Source organism: Aulostomus chinensis, chromosome 1 (assembly GCF_037954235.1).
Source record: "Aulostomus chinensis isolate RoL2024-O1b breed Wild chromosome 1, RoL_Achi_v1.0, whole genome shotgun sequence".
In the NCBI taxonomy this organism is placed as follows: domain Eukaryota; kingdom Metazoa; phylum Chordata; class Actinopteri; order Syngnathiformes; family Aulostomidae; genus Aulostomus; species Aulostomus chinensis.
Genome location: NC_141320.1, coordinates 67,891,902 through 67,919,411, shown reverse-complemented (window position 1 = coordinate 67,919,411; position 27,510 = coordinate 67,891,902). Strand labels below are relative to the sequence as shown.

The following is a 27,510-nucleotide window of genomic DNA, read 5'->3' as shown; positions in this document are numbered from 1 at the left end:
GATGGACGGATAGCAGGGGGAGGAGGAGCGGGAGGAGGCCGGGAACATCACCGAGGAGCGAGGAAGAGGAGGAGGAGGATGAATTCGGGGGATGGAGGAGAAGCGGGCCCGGACGGCCTGGCGACGGCAGGTAGGGAGTGTGCGCGCGTATGAGTGTGTGTGTTTGCGTGCGTGCGCGCGTGTGTGCGTGTGTTCGCTGCTGTCGCCATGATGCGTCCACATCCGCCCATTGACTCGGGAATGCGTGTGCGTGTGCGCGCGCCCTGTAGACGTTATAGATGGTGTGAATCCATGGTCACGTGTCCAGTTATTAGTATTTACAGCCAGTCAAGATGCTGCTCGCTGATTGGCCGGCAGGTGCCAATTAAAACAAGTTGGGGAGTAAATGCTGCATCATCACGCACGGGCGCGCGCACAGACCTTGATTCCACTTTGAACGTGATTTATTTTTCATTCCACTCCATGATTTCTTTAGAATTTCATCACAGTTTTCTTCTCTGTTCTGTTGCACTTGTTTGTTTGTTTGTTTGTTTGTTTACTTGATGTCGTTTGATTTCATTCTATTTTATTTTATTTTATCATTTTTAAGAATCCAAATAGGCGTGATAGATGTTTGTACCGTCCCATAATGCATCTCTCCAGGCTGCTAGCGAGCCAGCTAACTAGCATCACTCATGCAAGGAGCATCTGGAAGTGTCAGGTCATGTGATTGTCCAGTGTCATGGATTGGTAACCAGTGGTGATATCCAGCTGGTCAGTGTGTGACATCACTCACTGGCACAGAGGCACCGGCCCGTGACTGACATCCGCCTGAATGTTCACCTGCGTGAGGTCGTCTGTCCGCAGGAACACATGGACACTTACGAAGCACATGACAAAGGGGTGGAACAGGCTGAGGGGTGGAGCACAATGCAGGGGTGGAGCAAACTGCAGGGGGTGGAGCAAGCCAAGTTAGGTGAAACAGATCGGGGGGTGGGGGGGTGGATGGGTTACAATCAGGAGTCCCACGTCCCGTGGGCTTGGCCATGGTCATGTTGTGGGCGTGTGACATGGCGTGGAGGCGAGGGCGGGTTGTGGAATCGGCGTGACGGGTCCTGACAGACTGACGGCAAGTTTCTCTTGACGGCTTTCACGTGCTGCTTTTTTAGGCTGCACACTGACTCACTGTGTGTGTGTGTGTGAGACTGTGGGGTGATTGACAGCTAACTATGTGACTGACAGCTGCTCTCAGATCAGTCAGACTCCTGATCAAGAGTCTGCCTCTGGTGAACCACGTCAGACGTCCTCCACACGCGTGTCAGGACTCGATGGGTTTAGGCTGGGACTCGCCTCTGTGTGGATCAGTGTCTCACACCAGAGTCCAGAGATCCTGCCAATCACCCTCCGGACTCATTCCAGACCAGCCTCAGAAACTCTGGTGACCAACCTCACAGTCCTGACACGGTTTGTGTCCTCAAACTGGTTAAAGACCGGTAGATCCTGCCAATCCCTGCTACAAGTAATGAGTCCAGATCCAGCAGGAGGCAGCACCTGTAGCACCAGTCCAACTGGGTCTCCACCATCAGCTTAGAGGAGACAAATCAAGAGGAGGCACCTCCAAGACGCTCACAATAGAGTACCTTGTCCATCCTTCCTCAGAGGATTGTTGCTGATGCTCAAGCTGCTAATATCATCAGTATGTGTGTGTGTGTGTGTGTGTGTGTGTGTGTGTGTGTGTGTGTGTGTGTGTGTGTGTGTGTGTTAGATTAGTGTCCTCCCACTGGGCTTGAGGATCCTGCTCACAGGATACCTGTCTGTTGGCCTGCAACACAACTGATGTGCAGGAGTCAGCCCTTAACTGAAACTTTGTCACACACTCTGTCTGATGGCTGATTGGTTCATTTTGACGGAGGGGGTGGGGCTTCTATACTGCAGGGAGATAACTGTTAGCTAATGAGCTGTAGGTGTTTTTAGTTTGAAATTTCACTCAAATTATCACCTAAATCTTCAGAAAAATGTCAAAGACATTTGTTGTGTTGCTGAAATAGATGCTGAAGCTAGCATGCTAACTTGCTAGAGCTGGTCACCAGATCCCAAGCCAACTCAACCGTCTGCCCCTGGTCCAGAAAGGAAAATAGGATTATAAAACAGGAAATAGCGCCACCCACAGGCACTTTAATACAGTTAACCAACTAGCTCGACTGACACAAACCAAACATTCCTAATTGTGTCCAAATTTGGTTCTGCTGTTGCGGTATTCATGCTAATATTCCAAGCTAACAGCTAAGCTAAGCTAGCTAAACTATCATTAACAGCCATACATGAGGACTGGAAGAGAGCAGCACCATCACGACCAACCCCTTAAACCCTGGAATACCAGGATGTATCCAAGCTAAAGGATGTATCTCTGTCTGTCTCAGGGTCTGGGAAAGCTGAGAGTGTTCGGGCAGCCGATGTCCTGACGGTCCTCAGAGAGAAGGTGGCTTTTGTCTCAGGTAAGTCACCTACTTGCTAAACGCCAAGCCTACCCTTGTCCTCTTTGGTCCTTTCTTGACCAACTTTGTTGTCCAGGTGGACGCGACAAACGAGGTGGACCAATCTTGACTTTTCCTGCAAGGACCAATCATGACCGAATAAAGCAGGAAGATCTCAGCCGATTGGTCACCTACCTGTCGACCGTACCAAGGTACAATCCACCTGTCTTTGTCTCCCCTCCTTCCTGTCTGTCAGCACAGCCGTATTAACCCATGTGTCTGTGTCCCAGCGAGGACGTTCGTGCCCGCGGCTTCACTGTGGTGGTGGACATGCGTGGCAGTAAGTGGGACAGTGTGAAGCCCGTGCTGAGGACACTACAGGAGTCGTTTTCCTCCCACATCCATACGGCGCTGCTCATCAAACCCGACACCTTCTGGCAGAAACACAAGACCAACCTGGGCAGCGCCAAGCTCAGCTTTGAGGTGCCGCTGCAGGACTTGTACTCGATAAAACACTGATACCCAAAACTAAAACACATGTTCTGCTGCGAACTAAAGTGCTACAATCACTAACTGAAATACTTTTACTATTGCTACTTACAACACTCAAATTATGGCAGAAAAAAGTACTACTACTGAAAGCTGAAACACTATTATTACTGCCAACTAAAGTACTACTCTTGCCAAGTGAAACACAACACCACTGATGCTGCCAAAAAACATTAGTATTATTTAACTGAGGTAGCTCAATCATGAAATACTCTCCTCATAATGAAAGCTCGACTGCTGCTGAAGCTACAGGAACGCAAGGAATGCTAATTGCTGATAGAGAGTTGCTAAGGGCAGCTGCTAAAATGCTACCACACATAGTACAACAAATAGCTCTGCTGCTAACTGAAGAGGGACTGTGACGTCTGACTGTCATTGTGGGAGGCCAAGAATACGACTGTTGTTCAGAGCAAACTGAAGTAACCTACGACACCACATAAAGTGGACTAGCACTTTTTTGTGAGCTAGGATAAATAGCTCTACCTGAAGTTTTATAATTACTTCTCAAAAAAAGTTGTGTAGTTTTACCACTAGTACTGGAATGTAACAATTGCTCATGGCTGTATCACTACCTGAAGTCCACCTTCTCTGGTACTACTAACTGAAGTACAATGAAAAACTGTGTTCAGACCAGCCTTGTGTCGGTGGAGGGTCTGTCCCGGGTGGTGGACCCCTCCCAGTTGACCTCTGACCTTGGAGGTTCGTTGGAGTATGACCACGTGGAGTGGACCGAGCTGCGTCTGGGTCTGGAGGAGTTCTCCGGCGCCGCCTCACAGTTGCTGGCCCAGCTGGAGCAACTGGAGGCTGGTCTTAACCGGGTACCGGAGCCCCAGGATGTGGATGAGGCCCGCAAGTGAGGAGCTACCATGGTTGATGATTATTGGCTGATAATTATTGGTTATTGACGAGCACTGCCTCTTTTCCTATCAGACTTCTGGAGGAACACGGTCGTCTCCGTAATAGCATCGCCACGGCACCAGTCGACACCCTTGATCGAGAGGGGAGGAGCCTGCTCCAGCGCATGCGCCTGGGTCCCTCCCACAGTGACGCCCCCACGGAGGGCGGGGTCAGTGGTGGCCATGGCAGTTGGCTTTCGGGCGGGGCTGACTTCCAGAGCGTGGTGCCAAGGGTCTCATCCCTGCTGGACCGTCTGCAGGTAGCACGTGGCCACCTGCTGCAGAGCTGGAGTGACAGGAAGCTCCACTTGGACCAGGCGCTGCAGCTGCACCTGTTCGAGCAGGACGCCACTAAGGTGAGTGACACCACACACCAGTGGGGGTGTTGCTTTTGTCTGGTTGAGGTGCTAACATGGCAAACCCACCTGCTCTCTCGCCTCAGATGTCTGAGTGGATCGCCCACAGTAAGGACCTGTTCCTTCAGAGTCTGGCCGAAGTGGGTCAGAACCACCAGCACGCCATCGACCTTCAAGCGCAACACCAGCATTTCACCGCCAACTGCATGGTCAGTATGTGATGTCACGTGTCAGCTGTCACAGCTGTTTGAACCCTGATAACATCACGCTGTCTGTTTGTGCAGAATGGCAGTGTGAATGTAGACAGTGTGGTTACCGTGGCAGCGCGGCTGGCTGAGGCAGGTCACTATGGGGCGGAGCGTATCACAATGGTGTCGTCACGGTTACAAGAAGAGTGGAAGTCCCTGACGATGGCACTCGAGGAGCGCAGCAACACCCTTGCCATGGCAACTGGCTTCCACCAGGGGGCAGAGCAGGTGATTGCTGCACCCACAGCATGCCAATAATCAGTGAATGATACACCAACCTGTCTGTCCCTCTACCTGTCTGTTTGCTTGTCCAGTTCCTGCTAAGAGTGGAGGGCTGGGTTCAGGTGTGCTCTGAGGGTTCGTTGCCATCGGCAACAGCAGAGCTGGAAGCTGCGGTCAAAAAACATCAGGAGTTGAATGAGGAGATCTCCTCTAACTACACACAGGTACCACCTGTCCGACTGACTCACCACCTGTCTGACTGACTGACTTACAGACTGTCTGTCTCTGTCTCCAGGTCAGTGAGAGTGGTAAAGCCTTATTGGACGTCCTGCAGCGTTGTCCAGAGACCGGCTCTGATAATTCGGTGGCCAAACCAGACTTCACTGCTGCAACGCACAGCATCATGGGAGTTCTGCACCAAGTCATGCAGGTACAGACACTTCCTCTCCCATTTCACAGCGCAGCACACAGGTAGGCTCATCCGCAATGATCTCCCTGCAGGGTCAGCATGAGGTGGAGGGGGCATGGCAGCACAGGAAGCTCCGCCTCCACCAGCGCCTGCAGCTGTGTGTGTTTCAGCAGGACGTCAGACAGGTCAGACACGCTGAGTCACGCCTCTGTCCAGCATGTCCCAGTCTCCACCCGGTCAGTTACACACAGTTGACTCCCTCCACCTGTCTGTCTGTCTGTCACTCAGGTGTTGGACTGGGTGGAGCAGCATGGTGAGGTCTTCTTGAACAAGCACAGCGGTGTAGGGAAGTCTCTTCATCGAGCGCGAGCGCTGCAGAAACGCCATGATGACTTCCAGCAGGTCGCCCAGGTAACTCCTCACTTCCTCCTCAGTAAACTGACTCATTACTTTGACAACATTTAAACGATGAAATCTGCATTTTTGTGATATGTCGCATGAATTCAGAACACGTACACAAACGCAGAGAAGCTTCTAGAGGCTGCTGACCAGCTGGCTCAGTCTGGGGAGTGCGAGGAGGCGGAGATTTACCAGGCAGCCCGCGACCTCGAGCTCCGCATGCAGGTAACTCACCTGAAGAAGGAAGGAAAACGTTTAATTTGAAAACAAGAAGGAATTCCTTGAACAGCATGAACACATCTGTGCTTATGTGTGTGTGTGTGTGTGTGTGTGTGCATGTGTGTGTGTGCGTGCATGTGTGCACATGTGTGTACGTGTGTGTATGTGTGTGCACGTGTACAGGCCTTCATTCAGAGGGTTGAACAGAGAAAACTCCTCCTGGACTTGGCTGTGTCCTTCTACACACACACGAAGGAGGTAAAACTACAATACACACACACACACACACACACACACACACACATACACTAACTCCGCCCTCTCCCCAGCTGGCAGCGTGGATGGAGGGCCTCCAGAAGCAGCTGTCCTCGGATGTGTGTGTGTGTCCTGACACAGTGGATGCTCTCCAGACGCTCATCAGCCAGCAACAGCAGCAGCAGGCCAACACACAGGTACCTGCTACCTCTGACCTGTGACCTCAGTAACACAGTCATAACAGTCTAACCATCACTAAACCTCTGACCTCTAACCCTCGCACTAACCCTGCATCTAACCCAACCCTCAGGAAGCTGCAATGAGTGTCATCCGGGAAGGAGAGGACCTTATCCTGCAACTCAGGTATTCCGAGAGTCTGGGTGTGTTCGATCGGGTTGTTTATGACCTTCCATGTGGGTGTGTTTGTTTTACCCACGAGGGTGGATCCTTGGCCAGGTGCGTTTGATTGATTAGAGACCTGTGGCGGTGTGTTTGTTTAGGCCTCAAGGCAGCTCAGTGGTCCATGTGGAGTCGGTGCTGCAGCAGCTGGAAGAGTCCCACGTGCAACTGGAGGAACTGTTCCATCAGAGGAAGATCCGGCTGGATGTTTATCTGCAGCTGCGCATCCTGCAGCAGTGCATGTTGGAGGTGCGCGTCAGGCCCTGTCAGTAGTTCTGTGTCGTAAACATCGCTCTGCTGTTTGTTTCTAACAAGTGTTTCCTAGGTAACTGGGGAGATGGACGCCTGGAAGCAGGATCTCCAGAAGCAGTCGCAGGACTTCTCTGCTGAGAAGTTAGTGTCGCCACAGTTAGCCGACGCCAGCCAGGACAAGGTAGCCCCTGACAAGCTAGCCTTGGGCCAGTCCCGGCTGTTGGAGGCTAACCCAGAGGTGCTAACGCTAGCGCAGCAGCGCATCCATAGGTAAGCCCCACTTATTGTGATGACATCATCAAACCAAAAGACAGGCTTTGATTGACGGACTTGGTTCTCAGGCACATGGAGCGACGACTTGCCATGAACAACATGATATATGAGGTCATCCAGCAAGGTCACGACCTGCAGCAGTACATCACAGAGGTCCAGGCGACAGGTGAGCTGAAAGCTGACACATGACATGGGAGAGGTAACATGACAGCTGACAGATGACACGGGAGAGGTAACGTGACAGCTGACAGATGACATGGGAGAGGTAACATGACTGCTGACAGATGACACGGGAGAGGTAACGTGACAGCTGACACATGGCAGCTGACAGATGACACATGACACGGGAGAGGTAACGTGACAGCTGACACATGGCAGCTGACAGATGACACATGACACGGGAGAGGTAACGTGACAGCTGACACATGGCAGCTGACAGATTACACATGACACGGGAGAGGTAACGTGACAGCTGACACATGGCAGCTGACAGATTACACATGACACGGGAGAGGTAACGTGACAGCTGACATATGACAGACGACGTGAGAGGCTTTAGAAGACGACAGGTGGATTCTGGGGGACGAGACTGAGGTTCTAGAAGATTAGAGAAGGTTCTAGATGGGGTTCTCAAGGGAGGGAACAACTGTGAACTTCTACTGACAAACTGATAGAACAAACTAGAACAGAAGAGCTGGTGGAGTCGCTGCTTCAGAGGACGGTGGCTCAGTAACACTGATGATATGGGGGGCAGAGAGCGTCTGAGGAGAGGGGGAGGGGAGGGATGGGTTGCCATGGAAACTGCACACTGAAGCACTGGGCAGGTCCCCATGGAAACCAGGGAATAGAATTTGCAATAGACACACACATACGCACACACACATTTTTCCTCATGATTGCAGTAATAGGTAATATGATGTGTGCTCGTGTGTGTGTGTTTGTGTGTGTGTGCCTGCATGCGAACATGTGTGCACACTATGTGTGTGCATGTATGTGTGCGTGTGTGAATGTGTGTTCCTGCATGTATATGTGTGTTTTGGCATGTGATTGGGTGTTCATATGTGTGTGTGTGCATGCGTGTGCCTACATGCGCATGTGTGTTCATGCGTGTGTGTATTTGCATGTGATTGGGTGTTCATGAGCGTTTATGTGTGTGTGTGCATGCATGCATCAATGTGTGTGCACATATGTGTGTGTGTGTGTGTGTGTATGTGTGTGTGTGTGTGTGTGTGTGTGTCTGTCAGGTATTGAGCTGTCGGAGATGGACGGTGGTCTTTCATCTCAGGTGGAGGAGCTGCAGCGTCTCCTGCAGGACAAACAGAAGGAACTGCAGCAGATCGCAGATCACACACACACACACCTGGAACAGAACCTGCAGCTCAGGCACCTACAGAGTCAGGTGACCCAGGTAACACACACACACACACACACACACACACACACACACACACACACACACACACACACACGCGCGCGCACACACACTTGCTCTCTGTACCTGTGCGTGTCTTCATGTGTGTCTCCATCAGGTGCTGGGTTGGATCTCCGATGGTGAGGTCATGTTGGCGTCCTGCATGTTGAACTCCAGCTGCCTGTGTGAGGCGGAGCAGTTGCAGCGGGAACATGAGCGCCTCCAGCAGGCCATTGAGGTAAGACTTGTTTACCTTGATCATGACAGAGAGTCACATGGTCAGAGCGCTGACGCGTGTGTGTGTGTGCATGTGTGTTTGTGTGTTAGGCTCTCCTCCATGCTGACTCCCTCCAGCGGACACATCAGGTGGCTCTGGCGCTGCAGCAGCGGGCGGAGCTTCTGGTCAGGTTGGTTACGGCTTGTGAGAGAGGCTAGCTAGCTGTTTAGGTCACGAGACATCTCTAAAATAACATGTTAGCTAGTCAGTACCTCTCAGGTAGGCTAACAAGATGAGTGGTTTCACCTCTGACCCCTCCCTTCAGGTCAGGTCATTATGACCCTGATGCGGTGAGGTCATGTGCTCAGACGGTTGCGCTACACTGGCAAACACTGATGCTGCGGATCGAGGACCGTCTCAAACTGGTCAACGCCTCTGCTGCCTTCTATAGGACATCCCAGCAGGTACCACATCCACCTGTCCCTCTACCCATCTGTCTACATACCTGTCTGTTCCTCTACCCATCTGTCTACATACCTGTCTGTCCCTCTTCACATCTGTCTCTCAGGTATGTGGTGTGCTGGAGAGTCTGGAACAGGAGTACCGGAGGGAGGAGGACTGGTGTGGGGGTGGAGACCGCCAGCCGGAGCAGCTGCTGCCACTCATCAGCAAACACATGGAGCAGAAGGAGGCGTTCCTCAAGGTTAGATGCCCAGAGACTTGCCTCCATGTCTGACATACTGTTTGCATCCCTGATCCCAATAAGATTATTTTGTTTCCATGGTGACAGGCCTGCACTCTGGCCCGTCGAAATGCAGAAGTTTTCCTCAAGTACATCCACCGCAACAGCGTCACAATGGCAAACATCTCAGGACACAGCGTTACCATACCTGGGGTGGCAGGCGTCTCCGAGGTTACTGGCCACTCCAGGGTCCCGGAGCAGCAGGTCAAAGGTGAGAGAGATCAGACGTAGAGCCCGACTGTGATAGAGGTGTATGACTAAGTGTTGGCGTGTTGTGCAGGAATCCTCAGTGAGCTGCTGCAGAGAGAAAACAGAGTTCTTCACTTCTGGACGCTGAAGAAGCGGCGGCTGGACCAGTGTCAGCAGTACCTGATGTTCCAGAGCCACACCCAGCAGGTAGAGCACCACCACTGCTCCAGCTGTGTGTAACATGTCTTCTGTGGATTAATGTCCTTTCGTGTCCTCCTTCTGCAGGCTCTTGATTGGCTGCAACAGTCAGGTGACCACTACTTGACCACACACACGTCGCCAGGAGCAACGCTGGCAGAGACGCAGGAGTTGCTGAACAAGCATCGGGAGTTTTGCGTTTCAGCCAAGGTGAGTTTTTACCAATCAGTCTCAGGACGCTGCGCCACTAGGAACTTGTAAGCAGCAGGTGTTTTTGTGTCCTACTTCCTGTCTCAGCACACCCAGGAGAAAGTCCACCTGCTGATCCAGCTGGCTGAGAGCATGCTGGCCAAAGGCCATGCCCATCGCGTGGAGCTCAGGCGCTGTGTCTCCACGGTGGATAAACGGTACCGGGACTTCACAGTCAGGATGGGACAATATCGCCACCTGCTGGAGACAGCACTGGGAGGCTGCTCACAGGTAGCAGCCCCAGTCTCAATGAGCACGAGGGTGCAGAAATCAGCAAATGAGCTCATGGTGTTTTGTCACCGTCAGGACAACAAGGACTTGGAGCTGGAACTGATCCCCAACAGCCTGTCGGACTCAGATCCTGAAGTGAACCTGTCAGACCCCAGCCACCAGGTCAGCGATGAGAAGAGACGCTCTGCCCGCAAGAAAGAGTGAGTAGCACCGGTTCGAACTTCGGCCATGATGTTAATTAATAGACGCTTCACGAACATGCATGTCGGCAGGTACATAATGGCTGAGCTGCTTCAGACGGAGAGAGTCTACGTCCGTGACCTGCAGGAGTGTATAGAGGTATGACCTATCATCACACCATGCCACCTAAAACCCCCAACAGAACACTAGGGTTCTCCAGTTTGAATTGTTTTCGTATTGTTGGTGCCAGGTGGGTTCTACAGAGCCAGGGGAAGTTGTAGAGGAATTGGGCGGGGTTCCTGAAGGAAATTCTTAAGGGCTGGGGGAGGCTCTCGACAGGAGTGTAGAGCTATTCATATTAGTACAAGACCTCCTTTCAGAGCCAGCCCTCCCTGTAAATTAAGCAGCTGCTTAGGACCTTGTGGCCACAAGGGGGCCCAAAACTCCTGCATCGTGACCCAGGCAGCTCCTTGTCATCACAGGGCGGCTTCATAGCAAACCCCCTCGGGTTAAACCCTCTATGCTGGGCGGTGACAGCAGCCGCTCTCCGTGTTGATCGGACAGGAGTGTGCAAGAGCAACAGCGCGCTCATTCAGGCTGCGGACAACAGAAATATGAGGTCATGCTCGTCTGTGTCAGTCAATCAAGCCACCTTAAATTAAACACATCATGTTTTTATTGTCTCTCTGGCACCACACACACTTTAATAATCTGGCCACGAAACCACAAACACGTGGATTAAAAATTGAACAGATGATACCAATTGCAAATTCTCTTCAGTGACACTGTGGTGTGCTGCTGCAGGACAGTGACCGTGGCTCTAGAGGTATAGAGGTCGTAGGGACACACACAACCGGACAGTTAGCATGTGAGCACGACAGCGTGCATTGTAGCAATTAGCACTTCCTGATCATGTCGCTTGGTGCAGACGTACCTGTGGGAGATGACAAGCGGTGCTGAAGATGTTCCTCCAGGTCTGACCAACAAGGACGATGTTGTATTTGGAAACATCCAGGACATCTATGAGTTCCACAACAGGTACAGTAAATAACCCTTTGCAGGACATGTCCTGGACACTTCCTGTTCCTTCATGCTCTAACTACATTCTATTTTCTGTTTTACTGTTCTACTTGGTGTTCCATAGTATTTTCCTGAAGGAGTTGGAGAACTATGAGCAGCTTCCTGAAGATGTGGGTCACTGTTTCGTCACCTGGGTAACTAACCACCAGTATTCTTTATGAAATGTTCTGGCATGACCGGAAGCCATCGGTAAACGTGTTTGTTCTTCCTGGCAGGCGGACAAGTTCCACATGTATGTGACGTACTGCCGGAACAAGCCTGACTCCAGTTTACTGATCCAGCAGCACAGTGGCGGATTCTTTGAGGTCCTGGAGCCACCTTCATTAACATTCTTCACTGATGACACACTTGAAGCTTCTGGAAGACAGCAGACATGTGGTCATGACATCATTGGCTCTAGTCGCGTGTCCCTGTCAACCATGACGACGTTGTTTTGTTCTGGTGTTTGGGCTCCAAGTATTCAATCAGTCAATTTTGTCAACATGTAACGTATAGTGTGGTGTTTGCAGGAAGTCCAGCGGAGACATGGACTTGCCAACTCCATCTCCTCCGCTCTCATCAAACCTGTCCAGAGGATCACCAAGTACCAGCTGCTGCTCAAAGTACGCACTCGCTCATTTGCTTGCTTCTTTGCTTTTTAGCTGTTTTTCTGGAGGTGACAGTCTGGCGTGTTTGTGTAGGAGTTGTTGGCGTGCTGTGAGGAAGGTAAAGGTGAGATCAAGGAGGGCCTGGACGTCATGCTGAGTGTCCCCAAGAGAGCTAATGATGCTATGCATGTTAGCATGCTAGAAGGTAAAACAACAGTGCTAACTGGAACACGCACGGACACACACACACACACACATCCATACATGTACACATGGCTGGTTTGTTGTCACCTGTTGGAGACGTCTTCTGGTGAAAACCGCAACCTTATTGGCAACTCCAGTCCTCATGCTGACCAAAGACCATCCTGATGCACCACAATGTGATCTCTGAGTTCCTAGTAAAGTTGAAGTGAAGAGAACCTGGAAGGCACAGTCTCCTTTAGGTGTGAGTCTGGATCCAGAGCAACCAGCAGGTCCTGATCAGAGAAGCCTCCTGCTTTCATAAGGCTGCACATGTCTCTAATGTGACATCGTTGTGATGTCACCACCAGGTCTGGAGGAGGGTCTGGAGGTGCAAGGTGAGCTCCTGCTGCAGGACTCATTTCTAGTTTGGGAGCCGAAGTCGCTGATCAGGAAGGGGCGAGACCGGCACCTCTTCCTGTTTGAGCTGTCACTCATCTTCAGTAAAGAAATGAAAGACTCGTCTGGAAGAACCAAGTACCTGTACAAGAGTCGCCTGAGGGTAAAGCCCACACCTTTGAGTCCACGCAGAGTTGTCGGGTGGTGGGTTTATGGGGCATGTGGGGTCATGGGGACAAGCAGGTGCACATAGGTTATTTGGACACATGGGATTATGGAGACATGTGGGCTAAAGGGGGTTTGTTGATTTATGAGGACAGGTGGGTCAAGAGGGACACGTTACCCCTGCCTCAGTAGCTTCTCTGTCTGTCTCAGACATCAGAGCTGGGCATTACCGAGCACATCGAGGGCGACCCTTGTAAATTCGCTCTGTGGGTTGGAAGAACACCGACCTCTGACAACAAAACTGTCCTGAAGGTGAGAATCTCAGAGCGGCTCTTTCTGTTAGCGTTATCCATCTAGTAAGCCTGCAAGACATGTGGCCACCAATCTCTGCAGGCGGTGTCGTTGGAGCTGAAGCAGGAGTGGGTTCGCAGCATTCGCCAGGTGATCCAAGAAAGGCGGGGTCACCTTCGGGGGGCGCTGAGGGAGCCCATCCCCCTCCCAAAGACGCCCAATCCCACTCTGGGACGCCAGCGCAGCATCACTCGCAGGTCAGCTGTGAACATCATGTGACCTGTCCAGCTCAGCAAACATGTTTACTCCATGAGTCTCCTCATCCTGGCTGGGCGGGATGAAAACCAGATGCTCTCTTTCTGTCGTCAGGGAGACAAGCGAGGACGCTGACAGCCTGGGGGATGCCAGCAGTCAACCTGACACTGTCTCCATTGCCTCAAGAACATCGCAGAACACAGCTGACAGTGACAAGGTAACACATACACACGAAAAACACACACACACACACACACACACACACACACACAAATGTAGACACATAGAGACAGTCAGCCACAGAGTGTGTGTGTGTGTGTGTGTGAGTGTCTGATGACCTCACCACCACTGCAGCTGGCGGGTGTGTGTGTGTGTCTTCAGTGTCAGGGAGTTTCCTTTCTCTCTCTCTGTCCAGTTCTTCTAGAACTTCTCCCCGCATCTGAGGTATGTTTGCTTTGATTTACTTGATGTTAGAAGGCTGGGGGAATCATGGCCATGACCTCTGACCAGTCAAACCACTACCCTCTAGCGATCTGAAGCTCGGAACAGAACAAGTTCTTCTTAAAGGGAACGGACGTTTTAAAGCAACAAGGGAATTTCAGGCTGATGATTTGCTCACAGAGGAAACCACCTGACGACATCATCTACAGTGGCGAGCCGTTCATGTAACATTTCATGCACAGAATAATCGAGACTTTCGGAAATTAATCATTGATTACCAAGGAAAGAATGTCTGCTTTTTACAAGAAAGTAAGGACAAATTTAAAAGAAAAAAATCCACAGCCATCTGAGGACCAGAAAGACGATGGCAGAGGGATGTTGGCGACAATGTTTGTGACAATGTTGGGGCGATGTTGGGGACTATGGTGGGGATGATGGTGTGGACGATGTTGGGGCATTTAGGACGATGTTGGGGCATTTAGGACAATGTTGGGGACTATGGTGGGGATGATGGTGTGGACGATGTTGGGGCATTTAGGACGATGTTGGGGCATTTAGGACAATGTTGGGGCATTTAGGACAATGTTGGGGACTATGGTGGGGATGATGGTGTGGACGATGTTGGGGCATTTAGGACAATGTTGGGGACTATGGTGGGGATGATGGTGTGGACGATGTTGGGGCATTTAGGACAATGTTGGGGACTATGGTGGGGATGATGGTGTGGACGATGTTGGGGCATTTAGGACAATGTTGGGGACTATGGTGGGGATGATGGTGTGGACGATGTTGGGGCATTTAGGACGATGTTGGGGCATTTAGGACAATGTTGGGGCATTTAGGACAATGTTGGGGACTATGGTGGGGATGATGGTGTGGACGATGTTGGGGCATTTAGGATGATGTTGGGGACTATGGTGGGGATGATGGTGTGGACGATGTTGGGGCATTTAGGACGATGTTGGGGCATTTAGGACAATGTTGGGGACTATGGTGGGGATGATGGTGTGGATGATGTTGGGGCATTTAGGACGATGTTTGGGACTATGGTGGGGATGATGGTGTGGACGATGTTGGGGCATTTAGGACGCTGTTGGGGCATTTAGAACAATGTTGGGGACTATGGTGGGGATGATGGTGTGGACGATGTTGGGGCATTTAGGACAATGTTGGGGACTATGGTGGGGATGATGGTGTGGACGATGTTGGGGCATTTAGAACGATGTTGGGGACTATGGTGGGGATGATGGTGTGGACGATGTTGGGGCATTTAGGACACTGTTGGGGCATTTAGGACAATGTTGGGGACTATGGTGGGGATGATGGTGTGGACGATGTTGGGGCATTTAGGACAATGTTGGGGACTATGGTGGGAATGATGGTGTGGATGATATTTGTGACAATGTTGGGGCGATGTTGGGGACTATGGTGGGGATGATGGTGTGGACGATGTTGGGGCATTTAGGACAATGTTGGGGACTATGGTGGGGATGATGGTGTGGACGATGTTGGGGCATTTAGAACGATGTTGGGGACAATGGTGGGGATGATGGTGTGGACGATGTTGGGGCATTTAGGACACTGTTGGGGCATTTAGGACAATGTTGGGGACTATGGTGGGGATGATGGTGTGGACGATGTTGGGGCATTTAGGACAATGTTGGGGACTATGGTGGGGATGATGGTGTGGACGATGTTGGGGCATTTAGAACGATGTTGGGGACTATGGTGGGGATGATGGTGTGGACGATGTTGGGGCATTTAGGACGATGTTGGGGACGATGGTGGGAATGATGGTGTGGACGATGTTTGTGACAATGTTGGGGCGATGTTGGGGACTATGGTGGGGATGATGGTGTGGACGATGTTGGGGCATTTAGGACGATGTTGGGGCATTTAGGACGCTGTTGGGGACTATGGTGGGGATGATGGTGTGGACGATGTTGGGGCATTTAGGACGATGTTGGGGCATTTAGGACGCTGTTGGGGACAATGTTGGGGGACGGTATTATGACAACGTTGGCGACAATGTTGACTGTGATGTAGGGCACAATGGGGAGGATTTGTTGGATGATGTGGGGGATGATGTTGGAACAAGGGGGACGATGTTGACGTCAGTGTAGGGGACAAAGTGGCGATGATGTTTGAGATGATGTTGGCGACAGTGACGATGTGACAATGTTGGTGACGATATTGAGTAATATGTAGGGGACAATTGGGAGGACGTTTGGGATGATGTTGGGGACAATGGGGGCGATTTTGGCGACAATGTTAGCAATGATGTTAGGGACAATGTTGGCGACAGTATTGTAATGCTGGGGACTATGGGGGGTGATGTTTGGGAAGATGTTGGGGACGCTGTTTTGGAGTTTGGAGACAATGTTGGGGACGATGTTTTGGAGTTTGGGGCGATGTTGGGGACAGTGTTTTGGAGGTTAGAGACAATGTTGGGGACGATGTTTTGGAGTTTGGGACGATGTTGGGGACGCTGTTTTGGAGTTTGGAGACAATGTTGGGGACGATGTTTTGGAGTTTGGGACGATGTTGGGGACGGTGTTTTGGAGTTTAGAGACAATGTTGGGGACGATGTTTTGGAGTTGGGGACGATGTTGGGGACGGTGTTTTGGAGTTTAGAGACAATGTTGGGGACGATGTTTTGGAGTTTGGGACGATGTTGGGGACTATGGCGGGGTGATGTTGAAAATGATGTTGGGTGGGAAGTAGGAGACAATTTGAACGATGTTGCTGATGATGTGACAATGGTGGGGACGATGTTGAGTACAATATAGGGGACAGTGTTGAGGCTATGTTGGGGATGTTGTCAGTGACGATGTTTGGGACAATTTTCATGATGATTTTGACGATGATGTTGGTGACAATTTTGGTGACCATGTTGAGGATGAGGTTGGCAACAATGTTGGCAGTGATGATTGGGATGAGGCTGGCGATGATGTTTGCGGCGATGTAGGGGATTAGGCTGGAGAAGATATGAGGGATGAAGCGGGCAACGATGTTGCCGACAATGGCGCTGTTGACCTGAGATGTTTGAAGTTGGTTTCGACTTGGACTAGAGCTGTCATCCTCCTTGTGTCTCCAGCTGGAGTTGCTGTCAAGGTACCAACTTTTCCAAAGTCTTTGCCGTACTCTGCCAATCAGGGGGCTGGGATGTGTCATGTATCTGCTTGTCTGTCTTGGCACGTAATTCTTGGCAGGGTTCTGACCATCTCCGTCTGTCTGTCCAGCTGTCCGGTGGCTGTGAGCTAGTGGTGGTCTTGTTGGATGTTTCATCGAGCACGCCAGGTGAGGTCAGTGTCCGCTGCGGTCAGACGGTGGAGTTGGTGGAGCGCTCAGTCGAACGACCAGGGTGGTGTCTTGTCCGAACCACAGATCAAACACCTCAACAGGTAACAACCACCCATCACGCATTCAGATCATGTGTCTACATGTAAAGGGTAATCCAAGGGACAAACTAAACATCTCCTTGTCCTTCCAGGAGGGGCTGCTGCCGATGAGCGCCCTCTGTCTGTCACACTCCCACAGTGCAGCTGACATGGATGGGCTTGTCCCAACGTCCACAACCTCCTCTGGCACTTTGTCCACCTGCACTACCATGTCGTCCTCCTGCAACTCCTCCACCACTACCACCTCCTCCTCTAGCACGTCCAACTCCTCCTCAGGCGCTGGCCGCGGTGAGTGCCTGGTCCAGTAGAGGGACAGGGTCAAGTGGCATAAGGACTCAAGCCAACAGAACTCCATGTTTACGAGCAAACCCATTCTTCTCATTGTGTGCTGTGTCATCCTGGAGCTGACCATGAAATATTAATATGTAGTTGAATTTTCTGGTGAGAGACAGTTCACACTCATGAGGACACGTCTTTAACTGCTCTGTTTGACACGAGTTTCCATTCACATTGAATGTGCAGATGTAAGACACTCCATGCAATCACTATTCAACACCAGGTGACCGTGGCTCCCCAGAAGTCCTTGAATACCACAGATGTAACCAGTCAAATGTCCCTGCGTGTCATTATCATCAACTTCTCCAATTTCTTGTCCACGTGTGTGTGTTATTTTGTTTAAAGATGCGTTATTTTGCTCTATTTTTTAATTCAATTATAGTTATTGTTTAATTTTTCAATTTTTTTTAATTCAAATTTGATTTAATTTATTTTAAATGTGACTGATTTTTATATATTTTCTTTGCAGCAACCATGGTTTTTGTCAAACCAGTTTTGTATTTTTGAATATTTATTTTAGTTTGGCTGATTTCTATTTCTTCAGGAAAAGTAATTGAGCATGAGACATTCGAGTCTTCACAGGCCACACCCCTTAACCTGAGAACCCGGCCTCCTGGGTTTGTCCTTCTGCTGCCTCCTATGGCATTCCAGTCAGCAGCGTGTGGGGTGACTCCAGACACTCAGTTTCTTTTTGAACAGGTTGATGTCGCAACATGCGGCGGGGCAGAGGTGCATGCTGGGATTGTTCTGCTCTGTGGGGATGGATTGGGGCCGTGGAAGAGAGCGAGCGAGGTGCGTTTGGTGTGAGAGAGCAAGTGTTGTTGGTCGGTTAATGGGTGATAGGTGGATTTGGGAGGCAGCAACAATGTTGGAAACAGGATACTCTGGTTTTCTTTATCGCTCGACAAACACACACACACACACACACACACACACGGCTGCAGGGTCGAGAGAACCTCAGGGGTCCTTGAATCAGTCTTATTAGAAGAGTGGAACATTGTTGTGTTTACGTGTAAACACACTATTTTTTGTTTCAATTTTAAAATGATCTTTTTGCTTATGTTGTTGCATTTGTATCAGACAAACGTAGCTGATTTAAGCAGTAGTTTTCCTTAAAAACTGAAGTCATGTTATCAACAGAAAGTGAAGAAATACGTCGAAGCTGCTTAGTTTAGCACGCTAACCAGTGAGTCGAGCCGTACCACTTTGTTCCCCAAGAAGTAATCGTGAGTACTCGTGGCATCCAGTCCAACAAGAGAGAGTATGAGAGGGTGGAGAGGTGGCGCCACTGTGAGGCAGTTCGATGTAGTAGACAAACCAGACAAACTTCAGTTCCGTTGACCACAACAACTGAAAAAAATTTCAAAATACTGTCAGTATGTGCTTTTGCTTGAAGGGCTGAAAACTGAGCTGAGCCGGCTAAAATGAAGGCTTGTGCTGCATGTAATGTTGATAGCAGCTTCATTTTGAGGCTGGTGAATGCTGTGTTAGCATAGCACACCACTTAGCTGTGCTATTGTCATTTTATTGGGAACTTTGTCACGTAACACAAGCAAATGCTAGCATGATAAAGCAGCCAGTAAGCATTCATTCCTCAAACCGCATATCTGTTTGTTTTCATATCGAAGGAGTGGTTGATAGCCCAGAGGGCGGAGTTACATGATGTAATCGGATCTTCCTTTTTAACTTGACAACTTTTTGTTCTCGCCATGGTTCCACTTGCGTTTATGTTTTGGTTTCCTGTTTAAATGTGAATTTGTGGTCATGTTCAGTATCTTTGTGTGTCTGCAGATGGCGCCATATTTGTCTTGGAGGGCTCAGGGCTCCACCCACAAACAACCACCCAAAGTGAGACAACAGTCACAAATCAGTGACTCTTCATATGACACTCCACTCACGGTGACTTGGTTGACTGGGCCTTGTTTTCCTCCCTCAGGTGCAGTCTCTCCGACAGTGTATGGTGTGGGGGGAGCGCCAGGTGGAGCTGCTGGCTCGCCAGGACCAAAGCGCAGCAGCTCTGGGACAGGGAACACGCTGAAGGTAGTGAGGGATTAGCTGTTCCAATAACATGAGAACGTCAGCTGGCGCAGGAGATTTAGTGTGTTTGTTTTGCCGCAGCGCTGGTTGACCAGTCCTGTTCGGAGGCTGAGTCAAGGAAAAGCTGATGGACAGAAGAAACCTCCCGTCAGAACCAGGAGGCGGGACAACAGACAGGATCTGACCACACCCCCTACTGGCAACTCAACAGCGGTACAAACACATCAACAGACAGACAAACAGACACACACATAAAAGTCACAACAGACAGTTTTCTGTGTCTGATTTTCCAGAAGGTGAGGAAGGAGGAGGCGGGACAAAGTGGTGGAGAGGAGGAGCCAGAGGAAGAAAGCCAGAACCCTTTACCCCCTCCCATGCAGATCATTAAAGACCCCAACAACCCCGAGGTAAAGATGGTTCTCTATGGGCTAGCTACCCAGCGGTGATTTGCTAAATATCCTAATGCTAACCAATGAGCTAACTGAGACCTCGTAGCCAGTGAGCCTCAATACTTCGCAAAGACACCAATGTGACTACATTCCAAATGTTCGGGCAGGTATTTCTGTGCCTCTTGTCTCAGACTGTCCTCACCTCAGCAGGCTTTGGACTCGGATCAGGGCTCCAATGAGTCGGACACTGAACAGCGGAACAAAGCTCTGCGAGGACGCATGTGAGACGAGCACAGTTCAAGAAATACAAACATCAGGAGTGCCAAGCTCACATTTACTTCCTTCTTCTATGTGCAGGTTTGTGGTGAATGAGATGGTCCAATCAGAGAAGGACTATGTGAAGGACCTGGGCGTGATTACAGAGGTGAGACTGGAAACTGTTTCATGAAGGATACGATTGGTGATCATCTGAATAGGCTGGAAGCTTGTCTAGGAATGCCACTTGCTACCAAAGGCTAGCAATTCACTGTAGCTTGAAGGGTGCTGGAGTACAGAATCGTCACCTGATGGAGGGAATTCACATCGGCTCAAAGCTTGAGACCCTAAAAGGAGTGTTGCAACATCTGGCACATGCTTACTTCCTTAGCGTGTGGGAAGCTCGGAGTTAGTTTTCTAAATTAACGAATGACATCTACGATGAAGTGCTAGCTAGGTTGACAACTGCAGACGCCAGTGGGGTGTCAGCGCCGTCACTGCCGGCCAAATATTTTTGAACACATTGAATGCAAGAATTTAGCAGATCAGTGGCTGAATCATGACAAATCGAGGAACTCTCGTTAAAAATTCTACCCAGCATTCTTCAAATGTAAAGTAGTTTGCAAACCCGAGCCCTAACGGTGGAGAAAAATAATACTAATACCAGCAATAATAACAACAATAATACCAACACAAGTCACAATAATGGCATTAATACTAATAATTATCATAGTAACACGAGAATATGGCGACACCTGAACTTACTGCAATGTGAATGCTGAGATCCCCGTCAGCATGCAAATACTAAGCTAATGCTATGAGCTTGCTCATTGTGAGAGGTCTTCCTCTGGCGTCCGAAGTCAAAAAAGAACACAATTAGCATTGACCATATGCTAATGCTAAGCTTATTCTAATTAACGCTTTCATTGTAATGGTCAGAGTGAAAGGTCATTCCTCTGGAGTTCAACATCTAAAAACAAATGCACAATTAGCAATAGCATGCTAATGCTAATTAGCATAGTCATGGTGCGGGTGAGGGGTCACTCCTCTTGCATCCAAAAAGTCCAAAATTAGCATTAGCGTTCTTCCTGCTAGTTCGCCTTAACCTTGACCTGAATGACCCAAATCTTGTAGGGCCATAGTTCGGTCGGAGTGAGTGCTGCTTAGCATGGATGGAAATTTGTTGGACTGATAGCTGAAGGGAATTTTGGAGGATTTTAAGATTTCTCCATCGACCCGTTCTGTAAAATGTGTGTGTGTGTGTGTGTGTGTGTGTGTGTGTGTGTGTGGGTCAGGGCTTCATGTCCAGGTTGGAGGTCCGAGGGATCCCGGAGGACATGAGGGGAAAAGATAAGATCGTGTTTGGCAACATCCAGCAGATCTATGACTGGCACCGGGAGTGAGTCCGTTAAAACACACACATACCAGCACACACACCAACACACACACTCACTGAGTTTGTGTTGCAGCTTCTTCCTGGTGGAGTTGGAGCGATGCATCCAGAATCATGACCTCCTGGCCGACCTCTTCATCAGACATGTGAGTTGGGTTTGTCTCTGTCACCATGGTGACAGCATCAGGAATAGCGGCTGCCAATCATTCACAGTGCTGCTGCAAAAGTAATTAATCTGAGTGTGTGTGTGTGTGTGTGTGTGTGTGTGTGTGTGTGTGTGTGTGCGTGCGCGCGCGCATTCAGGAACGTCGTCTCCACATGTACGTGGTCTACTGCCAGAACAAGCCGAGGTCAGAGTTCATCGTCATCGAGTACGAGACCTTCTTTGAGGTTTGTGGACGTCCCCTGGGCGGTGACGTGTATTTGTACTTTATACTGACCAGATCCCTCTTGGAACGAGGTTTTGATCTTCGTGATGCTCATCTGGTTAAATAAGGGTTAATTCAAATAAAACATGTACCATGTTCTTGTTTTACGTGTACTGTGTACCTGTGTACTGATAGTTTATCCAGGCAGTCTCACTCACCTGGGTCTCATTGTAACTCACCTGGGTCTCATTGTAACTCACCTGGGTCTCATTGTAACTCACCTGGGTCTCATTTGAACTCACCTGGGTCTCATTTGAACTCACCTGGGTCTCATTGTAACTCACCTGGGTCTCATTTGAACTCACCTGTTTCTCATTTGAATTCACCTGGGTCTCATTGTAACTCACCTGGGTCTCATTGTAACTCACCTGGGTCTCATAGTAACTCACCTGGGTATCATTGTAACTCACCTGGGTCTCATTTGAACTCACCTGGGTCTCATTTGAACTCACCTGTTTCTCTTTTGAATTCACCTGGGTCTCATTGTAACTCACCTGGGTCTCATTGTAACTCACCTGGGTCTCATTGTAACTCACCTGGGTCTCATTTGAACTCACCTGGGTATCATTGTAACTCACCTGGGTCTCATTTGAACTCACCTGGGTCTCATTTGAACTCACCTGGATCTCATTTTAACTCACCTGGGTCTCATTTTAACTCACCTGTTTTTCATTTGAATTCACCTGGGTCTCGTTTTAACTCACCTGGGTCTCGTTTTACTCACCTGGCTCTCGTTTTAACTCACCTGGGTCTCATTTGAACTAAATAAAGACGTTTGATCCGATCGTTGGTGGGAGCTCCGTTTATACCGGAGCCCCAAAATTAGCCTAAATCCCTGCTAGCAAGCAGTTCTAGCAGGACATTCAGTTGGTGGAGAAAACAAATCTGGGAGAGTGTTGGAATTAAACTTGAGTTTGTGTGTGTGTGTGTGTGTGTGTGTGTGTGTGTGTGTGTGTGTGTGTGTGTGTGTGTGTGTGTGTGTGTACGAGCACAGGAGATCCAGCATGAGATCAGCTGTAGGATGTCCATCAGTGATTACCTCATCAAACCTGTCCAGAGAATCACCAAGTACCAGCTGCTGCTCAAGGTGACAGGTCACATGACCACATGACATGTAGGATGACGGGTCACTGAGAGGTCCTGACATGTGAATGTCTGACAGCGTGTTTCTCTGTGTCAGGATTTCCTCAAGTACACGTCCAAGGCGGGGCTGGACTGTGAGGAGGTGGAGGTGAGGACGCCACTGGGACAGGCTGCTGCCTCACTCTGGCTAACATGCTCTTGACTCTGAGCTTGTGTGTGTCTGCCTGTGTGTGTCTCTGCGCGCGTGCGTGTGTCTGTCTGTGCTTGTCTGTCTGTGTGTCTCTGCGTGTGTGTCTGTCTGTGTGTCTGTCTGTGTGTCTGTGCGTGTGTGTGTGCATGTGTGTGTGTCTCTGCGTGTGTGTGTCTCTGCGTGTGTGTGTCTCTGCGTGTGTGTGCATGTGTGTGTCTGTGCGTGTGTGTGTCTCTGCGTGTGTGTCTGTGTGTGTGTCTGCGTGTGTGTGCATGTGTGTGTGTCTGCGTGTGTGTGTCTCTGCGTGTGTGTCTGTGTGTGTGTGTCTCTGCGTGTGTGTGTCTCTGCGTGTGTGCGTGCATGTGTGTCTGTGTGTGTCTCTGCGTGTGTGTGTGTGTGTCTGTGTGTGTGTCTCTGCGTGTGTGTGTGTGTGTGTGTGTGTGTGTAGAAAGCAGTGGAGTTGATGTCACAGGTTCCGAAGCGCTGCAATGACATGATGAACCTGGGACGCCTGCAAGGATATGAGGTACACCGGTGATGTCATCATCAGTGCATTACCCACAAGGCTCAGAATACTGCAATACCCACACGTGTTGTCTCCGTACCCTGTCCCTGTCCTCCGTCCCTCTGCCCGTCCGTCTCTGTACCTCAGGGGAAGCTGACGTCTCAGGGGAAGCTGCTGCAGCAGGAGACATTCTGCGTGTGGGAACAGGACGGTGGCGTTCTGTCTCGAAGTAAAGAACGCCGCGTCTTCCTCTTCGAGCAGATCATCATCTTCAGCGAGCTGCTGCGTAAGGGATCGTCCAACCCTGGATACCAGTTCAAGAACAGCATCAAGGTCAGACTGATTCACTGGGGCTTGTGCTGGTTCAGATTTGTCAGACGATCTAGCCTGGTTGGACTGGTTATAATGGTCAGACTGGTCTCGCCTGAAGGTCTCACGGGAATCTTGTGTCCTCAGGTGAGTTACTTGGCGATGCAGGACAGCTTGGACGGTGACCCCTGTAAGTTTGTGTTGTGGTCCCGCGGCTCGGCCGAGCGCTTCACGCTGCAGGCGTCCTCCGCCGGCATCAAGACCACGTGGGTGGAGAACATTGCTGCCCTGCTGGACGCACAGAACAACTTCCTGTCTGGTGAGGACCAACTGATCCCAAAAGATCTCCTTGAGACATCCTTAGATCTCCTGCTGTAGCTGTCAATCTCGTCTGACCGTCTCTCCTCAGCCCTCCAGTCTCCCATCGAGTACCAGAGGAAGGAGGGCGGCATCGCGGTCAGCCGCCCTCTGTCATCTGGACGGCCCACTTCAGCCCCTCCCACACCTAATGGCCATGCCCCTCAGCCGCAGGCTGACAGCGAGCAGGAGGACCAGGTCTGACTCACCTTTTTGTGTTTCATTGTCCCCTCTGCTCAACTCTGCCAACCATGTGACCTTTGACCCTCAGGAGCTGGTGCTGGTGCTGCAGGACTTTGTGGCGGTGCGCGAGGACGAGATTTCTGTCTTCAGAGGCGAGAAGGTTCAGATTCTGGCGTCCAACCAGCAGGGCCAGAGTCTGGTATACCGGCCGGCCAACACGGATTCACCGGCGGCTGAAGGCTGGGTTCCACGCAGCGTGCTCAACACACACTGACACACATGCTGACATCAGTGCACGCTACCACAACCAAGAGCATGATGGGAAATCCCTGCGAATGTTGGTGAACTTGTTGTCTTTCGCTGTCGTCAGGACCGCTTGAGTGGACCACCTCCACCAGGGTGTCTGGGTCATGACATCATCAACATACGAAGAAAACAATGGTTTTCTGAATGGAGTTCTGATCGGATCAGCGACAGGAAGTCAGGCCTCCAATGACCTCATCTTTAACAGAAGCCGGCGCCACCTTCTGGTCATTATCAGAATTCATTCAACAGGCCTGGAGGGAATCTAGTTACTTGCTTGTTGTCATGGAAACATGATTATGTATATAAACTCCAACATGCTCTTGGCCTTGATGGCATATGCACACATACACACACACACACACACACACACACACACACACACACACACACAGACCCAGCAGCAGGTTCTGTTAGGCTCCTCCCTCCTTCCTGGTGCTTGAACATGCCTCCTCATCCCGTCCAATCTGGCGCCACCGTCACGTTGGTCTCCAGTTTACTGCCCAAAGCGAAAACATCACTGATGACATCACAATTGCTTTTCTGTTGGGCCGCTGCCAGGCCGGGACTCCAGGAACTGCTGTTGCCTAGCAACGAGAGAAGATGGGTGGTGCTTAGCCCCCTGTGTCATGTTAATAGTGTGTATAGACTGACTGAAGACACACACACACACACACACACACACACACACACATATCAATACTGATGAAGATGAAGTTTTTCACCTCAAAGTAGAAAATACTTGTCATATGCATGTGTGAACGAGTGTATGTGTGTGTGTGTGTGTGTGTGCGTGTGTGTGTGTGTGCGTGTGTGTGGCACTGGCCCGTGTCTGTGTGTGCGTGCGTGTGCTCTCACCAACACTTAGGTGGTTTCCCGGTGTAGCATTGCCATGACGACTAGTTGTAGTGGCCATGACACCGTTTGTTTTTTGGCGTCTTTATAGCAAACCAGAGCTGCCACCCCCCTCCTCCCTTTAACTCCACCATCCTCCTCACCACCACTGTTACCATAGTAACCAGTGGCGGTGCCACTATGGCGGTGTCCTTGATGCAGCTCTGGTTAGTTTGATATTCTGAATATGCATTTCCTGTTTCTGTATATAGACGAGACCTCCGACTGCTCTCCACCCACCCACACCTGTCTGTCCATCTCCCACTTCTCTCCCTACACCCGCCTCTCTCTCTAGCCTCCACCGATCTCTCTAGCCTCCACCCACCTCTCTCTCTAGCCTCCACCCATCTCTCTAGCCTCTACCCACCTCTCTCTCTAGCCTCCACCCATCTCTCTAGCCTCCACCTTAATCTCTCTCTAGCCTCCACCCATCTCTCTACCCTCCACCTTCCTCTCTCTCTAGCCTCCACCCATCTCTCTAGCCTCCACCCATCTCTCTACCTCTCTGTGTCTCTGGTGCCATTCTCAGACAACACCCCGGTCCTTAAGGAGCTACACAGGCTGACAAGTGCACTACAGAGGGTGGAGGAGAGGAAGTAGTGCACTATCGAGGAGCAGGGAGCTACGTAGCAAACGAGGGCGGAGCCTCAATGCTCCATCCTACGATGTTGTGTGTCAAAAACCCGCTAAGATGCGACAACATCCTGCATGAGAACGTGTGTCAGGATACGATGCTGTTTTTGTGTTTAAACACTTCCTGAGTATGTCGTCATCACATGATGCAACTCTATCATACAGAAGAAAAAGACTACAAACATGGACCCTCAAGTCATTAAAAGGTCATGAAAAAAACTAAGGTAATAAGTAGGGACTGTGTTTTAGCCACACCCACCATCTGACCTCTCACCAACACCTGGTGTGTCCCAGGACACATCGTGAAGACGCCGTTGCAACAGGTGACAAGAAGAACACACTTGTTCCCTTCACAGGAAGTCCAGGGAGGCTTCCACAGGTCACCGTCAAAAAGGTGAAAGGCTCTGAGTGCACCAGCGGGAGTCCAGGGCGGAGTCTAGTGCACGACAGAGGGGGCGGCGTGATGATGGACCCTTTCAGAAGGGGTTGGGGGCGTCGTTAGCGCACTATGAGGAGCACAGGGTGGACTGGAGTGCACAGCGGTGTGGGAGTGTCTTGTGTGACTCATGACGGTGCCCTATAGAGGACAGGAGCGCTCTGGAGCCGTGGACACGCTTGGACACTCCACGGTGGGAGCAGCGCTCTCCTGAGGGTTTGTTTACAACAGCGCACTGTGGAATGTCCAGCAGGGTGCGCTTGAGGGAGGGTTGAAGGGCGGACATGGCACACTAATGTGAGGACGTAGTGCACGAGGGAGGAAGTGTCCTGGACAGCATTGCGCCTGCGAGGGCGTTGGGTGCTGTTTGAGACCGCCTTGTTGCCATGGGCAGACTCAACTAACCAATCAAACGGTGTTCTTTGTACGAAACAACAACAGCTAACAGCTCTCTGTCCTTGTTTGTAATAAACGTCATTTTTCATCCAAACTCTGCATCTTGTTTCTTCTGTTGAGCAGACACGCGAGCAGCAGAGGTCGCCGTGCGCACGCGTCTGGGTGAGTCGGCAGGTCCACGACAGGCCTCGGAGGCTGATGGGGTCGGCGGGTCTGTCGAATGTGGTTTTAGTCAAT

The 27,510-nt window shown here is 50.5% G+C and overlaps 1 protein-coding gene across 2 annotated transcripts; it reads left to right on the top strand.

Moving 5' to 3' along the window:
• Positions 1-27,361, top strand: LOC147272918 (kalirin-like). Of its 2 annotated transcripts, none has more exons than XM_086202708.1 (57): positions 1-130; positions 2,400-2,474; positions 2,551-2,665; positions 2,744-2,936; positions 3,632-3,855; positions 3,933-4,254; positions 4,341-4,463; positions 4,539-4,730; positions 4,817-4,948; positions 5,020-5,154; positions 5,226-5,318; positions 5,422-5,544; positions 5,641-5,757; positions 5,935-6,009; positions 6,081-6,203; positions 6,317-6,369; positions 6,507-6,654; positions 6,731-6,927; positions 6,999-7,096; positions 8,175-8,338; positions 8,460-8,579; positions 8,669-8,748; positions 8,884-9,022; positions 9,127-9,261; positions 9,349-9,511; positions 9,581-9,696; positions 9,775-9,897; positions 9,985-10,167; positions 10,243-10,367; positions 10,440-10,506; positions 11,276-11,385; positions 11,492-11,561; positions 11,643-11,732; positions 11,937-12,029; positions 12,108-12,219; positions 12,566-12,756; positions 12,969-13,070; positions 13,152-13,306; positions 13,419-13,521; positions 16,988-17,149; positions 17,239-17,434; positions 19,274-19,330; positions 19,419-19,522; positions 19,601-19,732; positions 19,813-19,926; positions 20,119-20,189; positions 20,266-20,332; positions 21,459-21,562; positions 21,633-21,702; positions 21,860-21,946; positions 22,979-23,071; positions 23,165-23,215; positions 23,706-23,783; positions 23,910-24,095; positions 24,219-24,390; positions 24,481-24,626; positions 24,700-27,361. In XM_086202708.1, the coding sequence occupies exons 1-57, from the start codon at positions 79-81 to the stop codon at positions 24,883-24,885; spliced, it is 7,107 nt and encodes a 2,368-aa protein (XP_086058834.1). In that variant the 5' UTR covers positions 1-78; the 3' UTR covers positions 24,886-27,361. The 2 variants fall into 2 exon arrangements, with proteins under 2 accessions (XP_086058834.1, XP_086058833.1); XM_086202707.1 differs by having other exon boundaries at positions 20,116-20,189.
• The last annotated feature ends 149 nt before the right edge of the window (positions 27,362-27,510 follow it).

Excerpts from the sequence above, each read along its gene's own strand:
- LOC147272918 (XM_086202707.1), top strand. The coding sequence starts at position 79 with ATGAATTCGGGGGATGGAGGAGAAGCGGGCCCGGACGGCCTGGCGACG. Across the intron at positions 5,545-5,640 it reads ACTTCCAGCAGGTCGCCCAG|AACACGTACACAAACGCAGA; the intron begins GTAACTCCTCAC and ends GCATGAATTCAG. Across the intron at positions 6,370-6,506 it reads GACCTTATCCTGCAACTCAG|GCCTCAAGGCAGCTCAGTGG; the intron begins GTATTCCGAGAG and ends GTGTTTGTTTAG.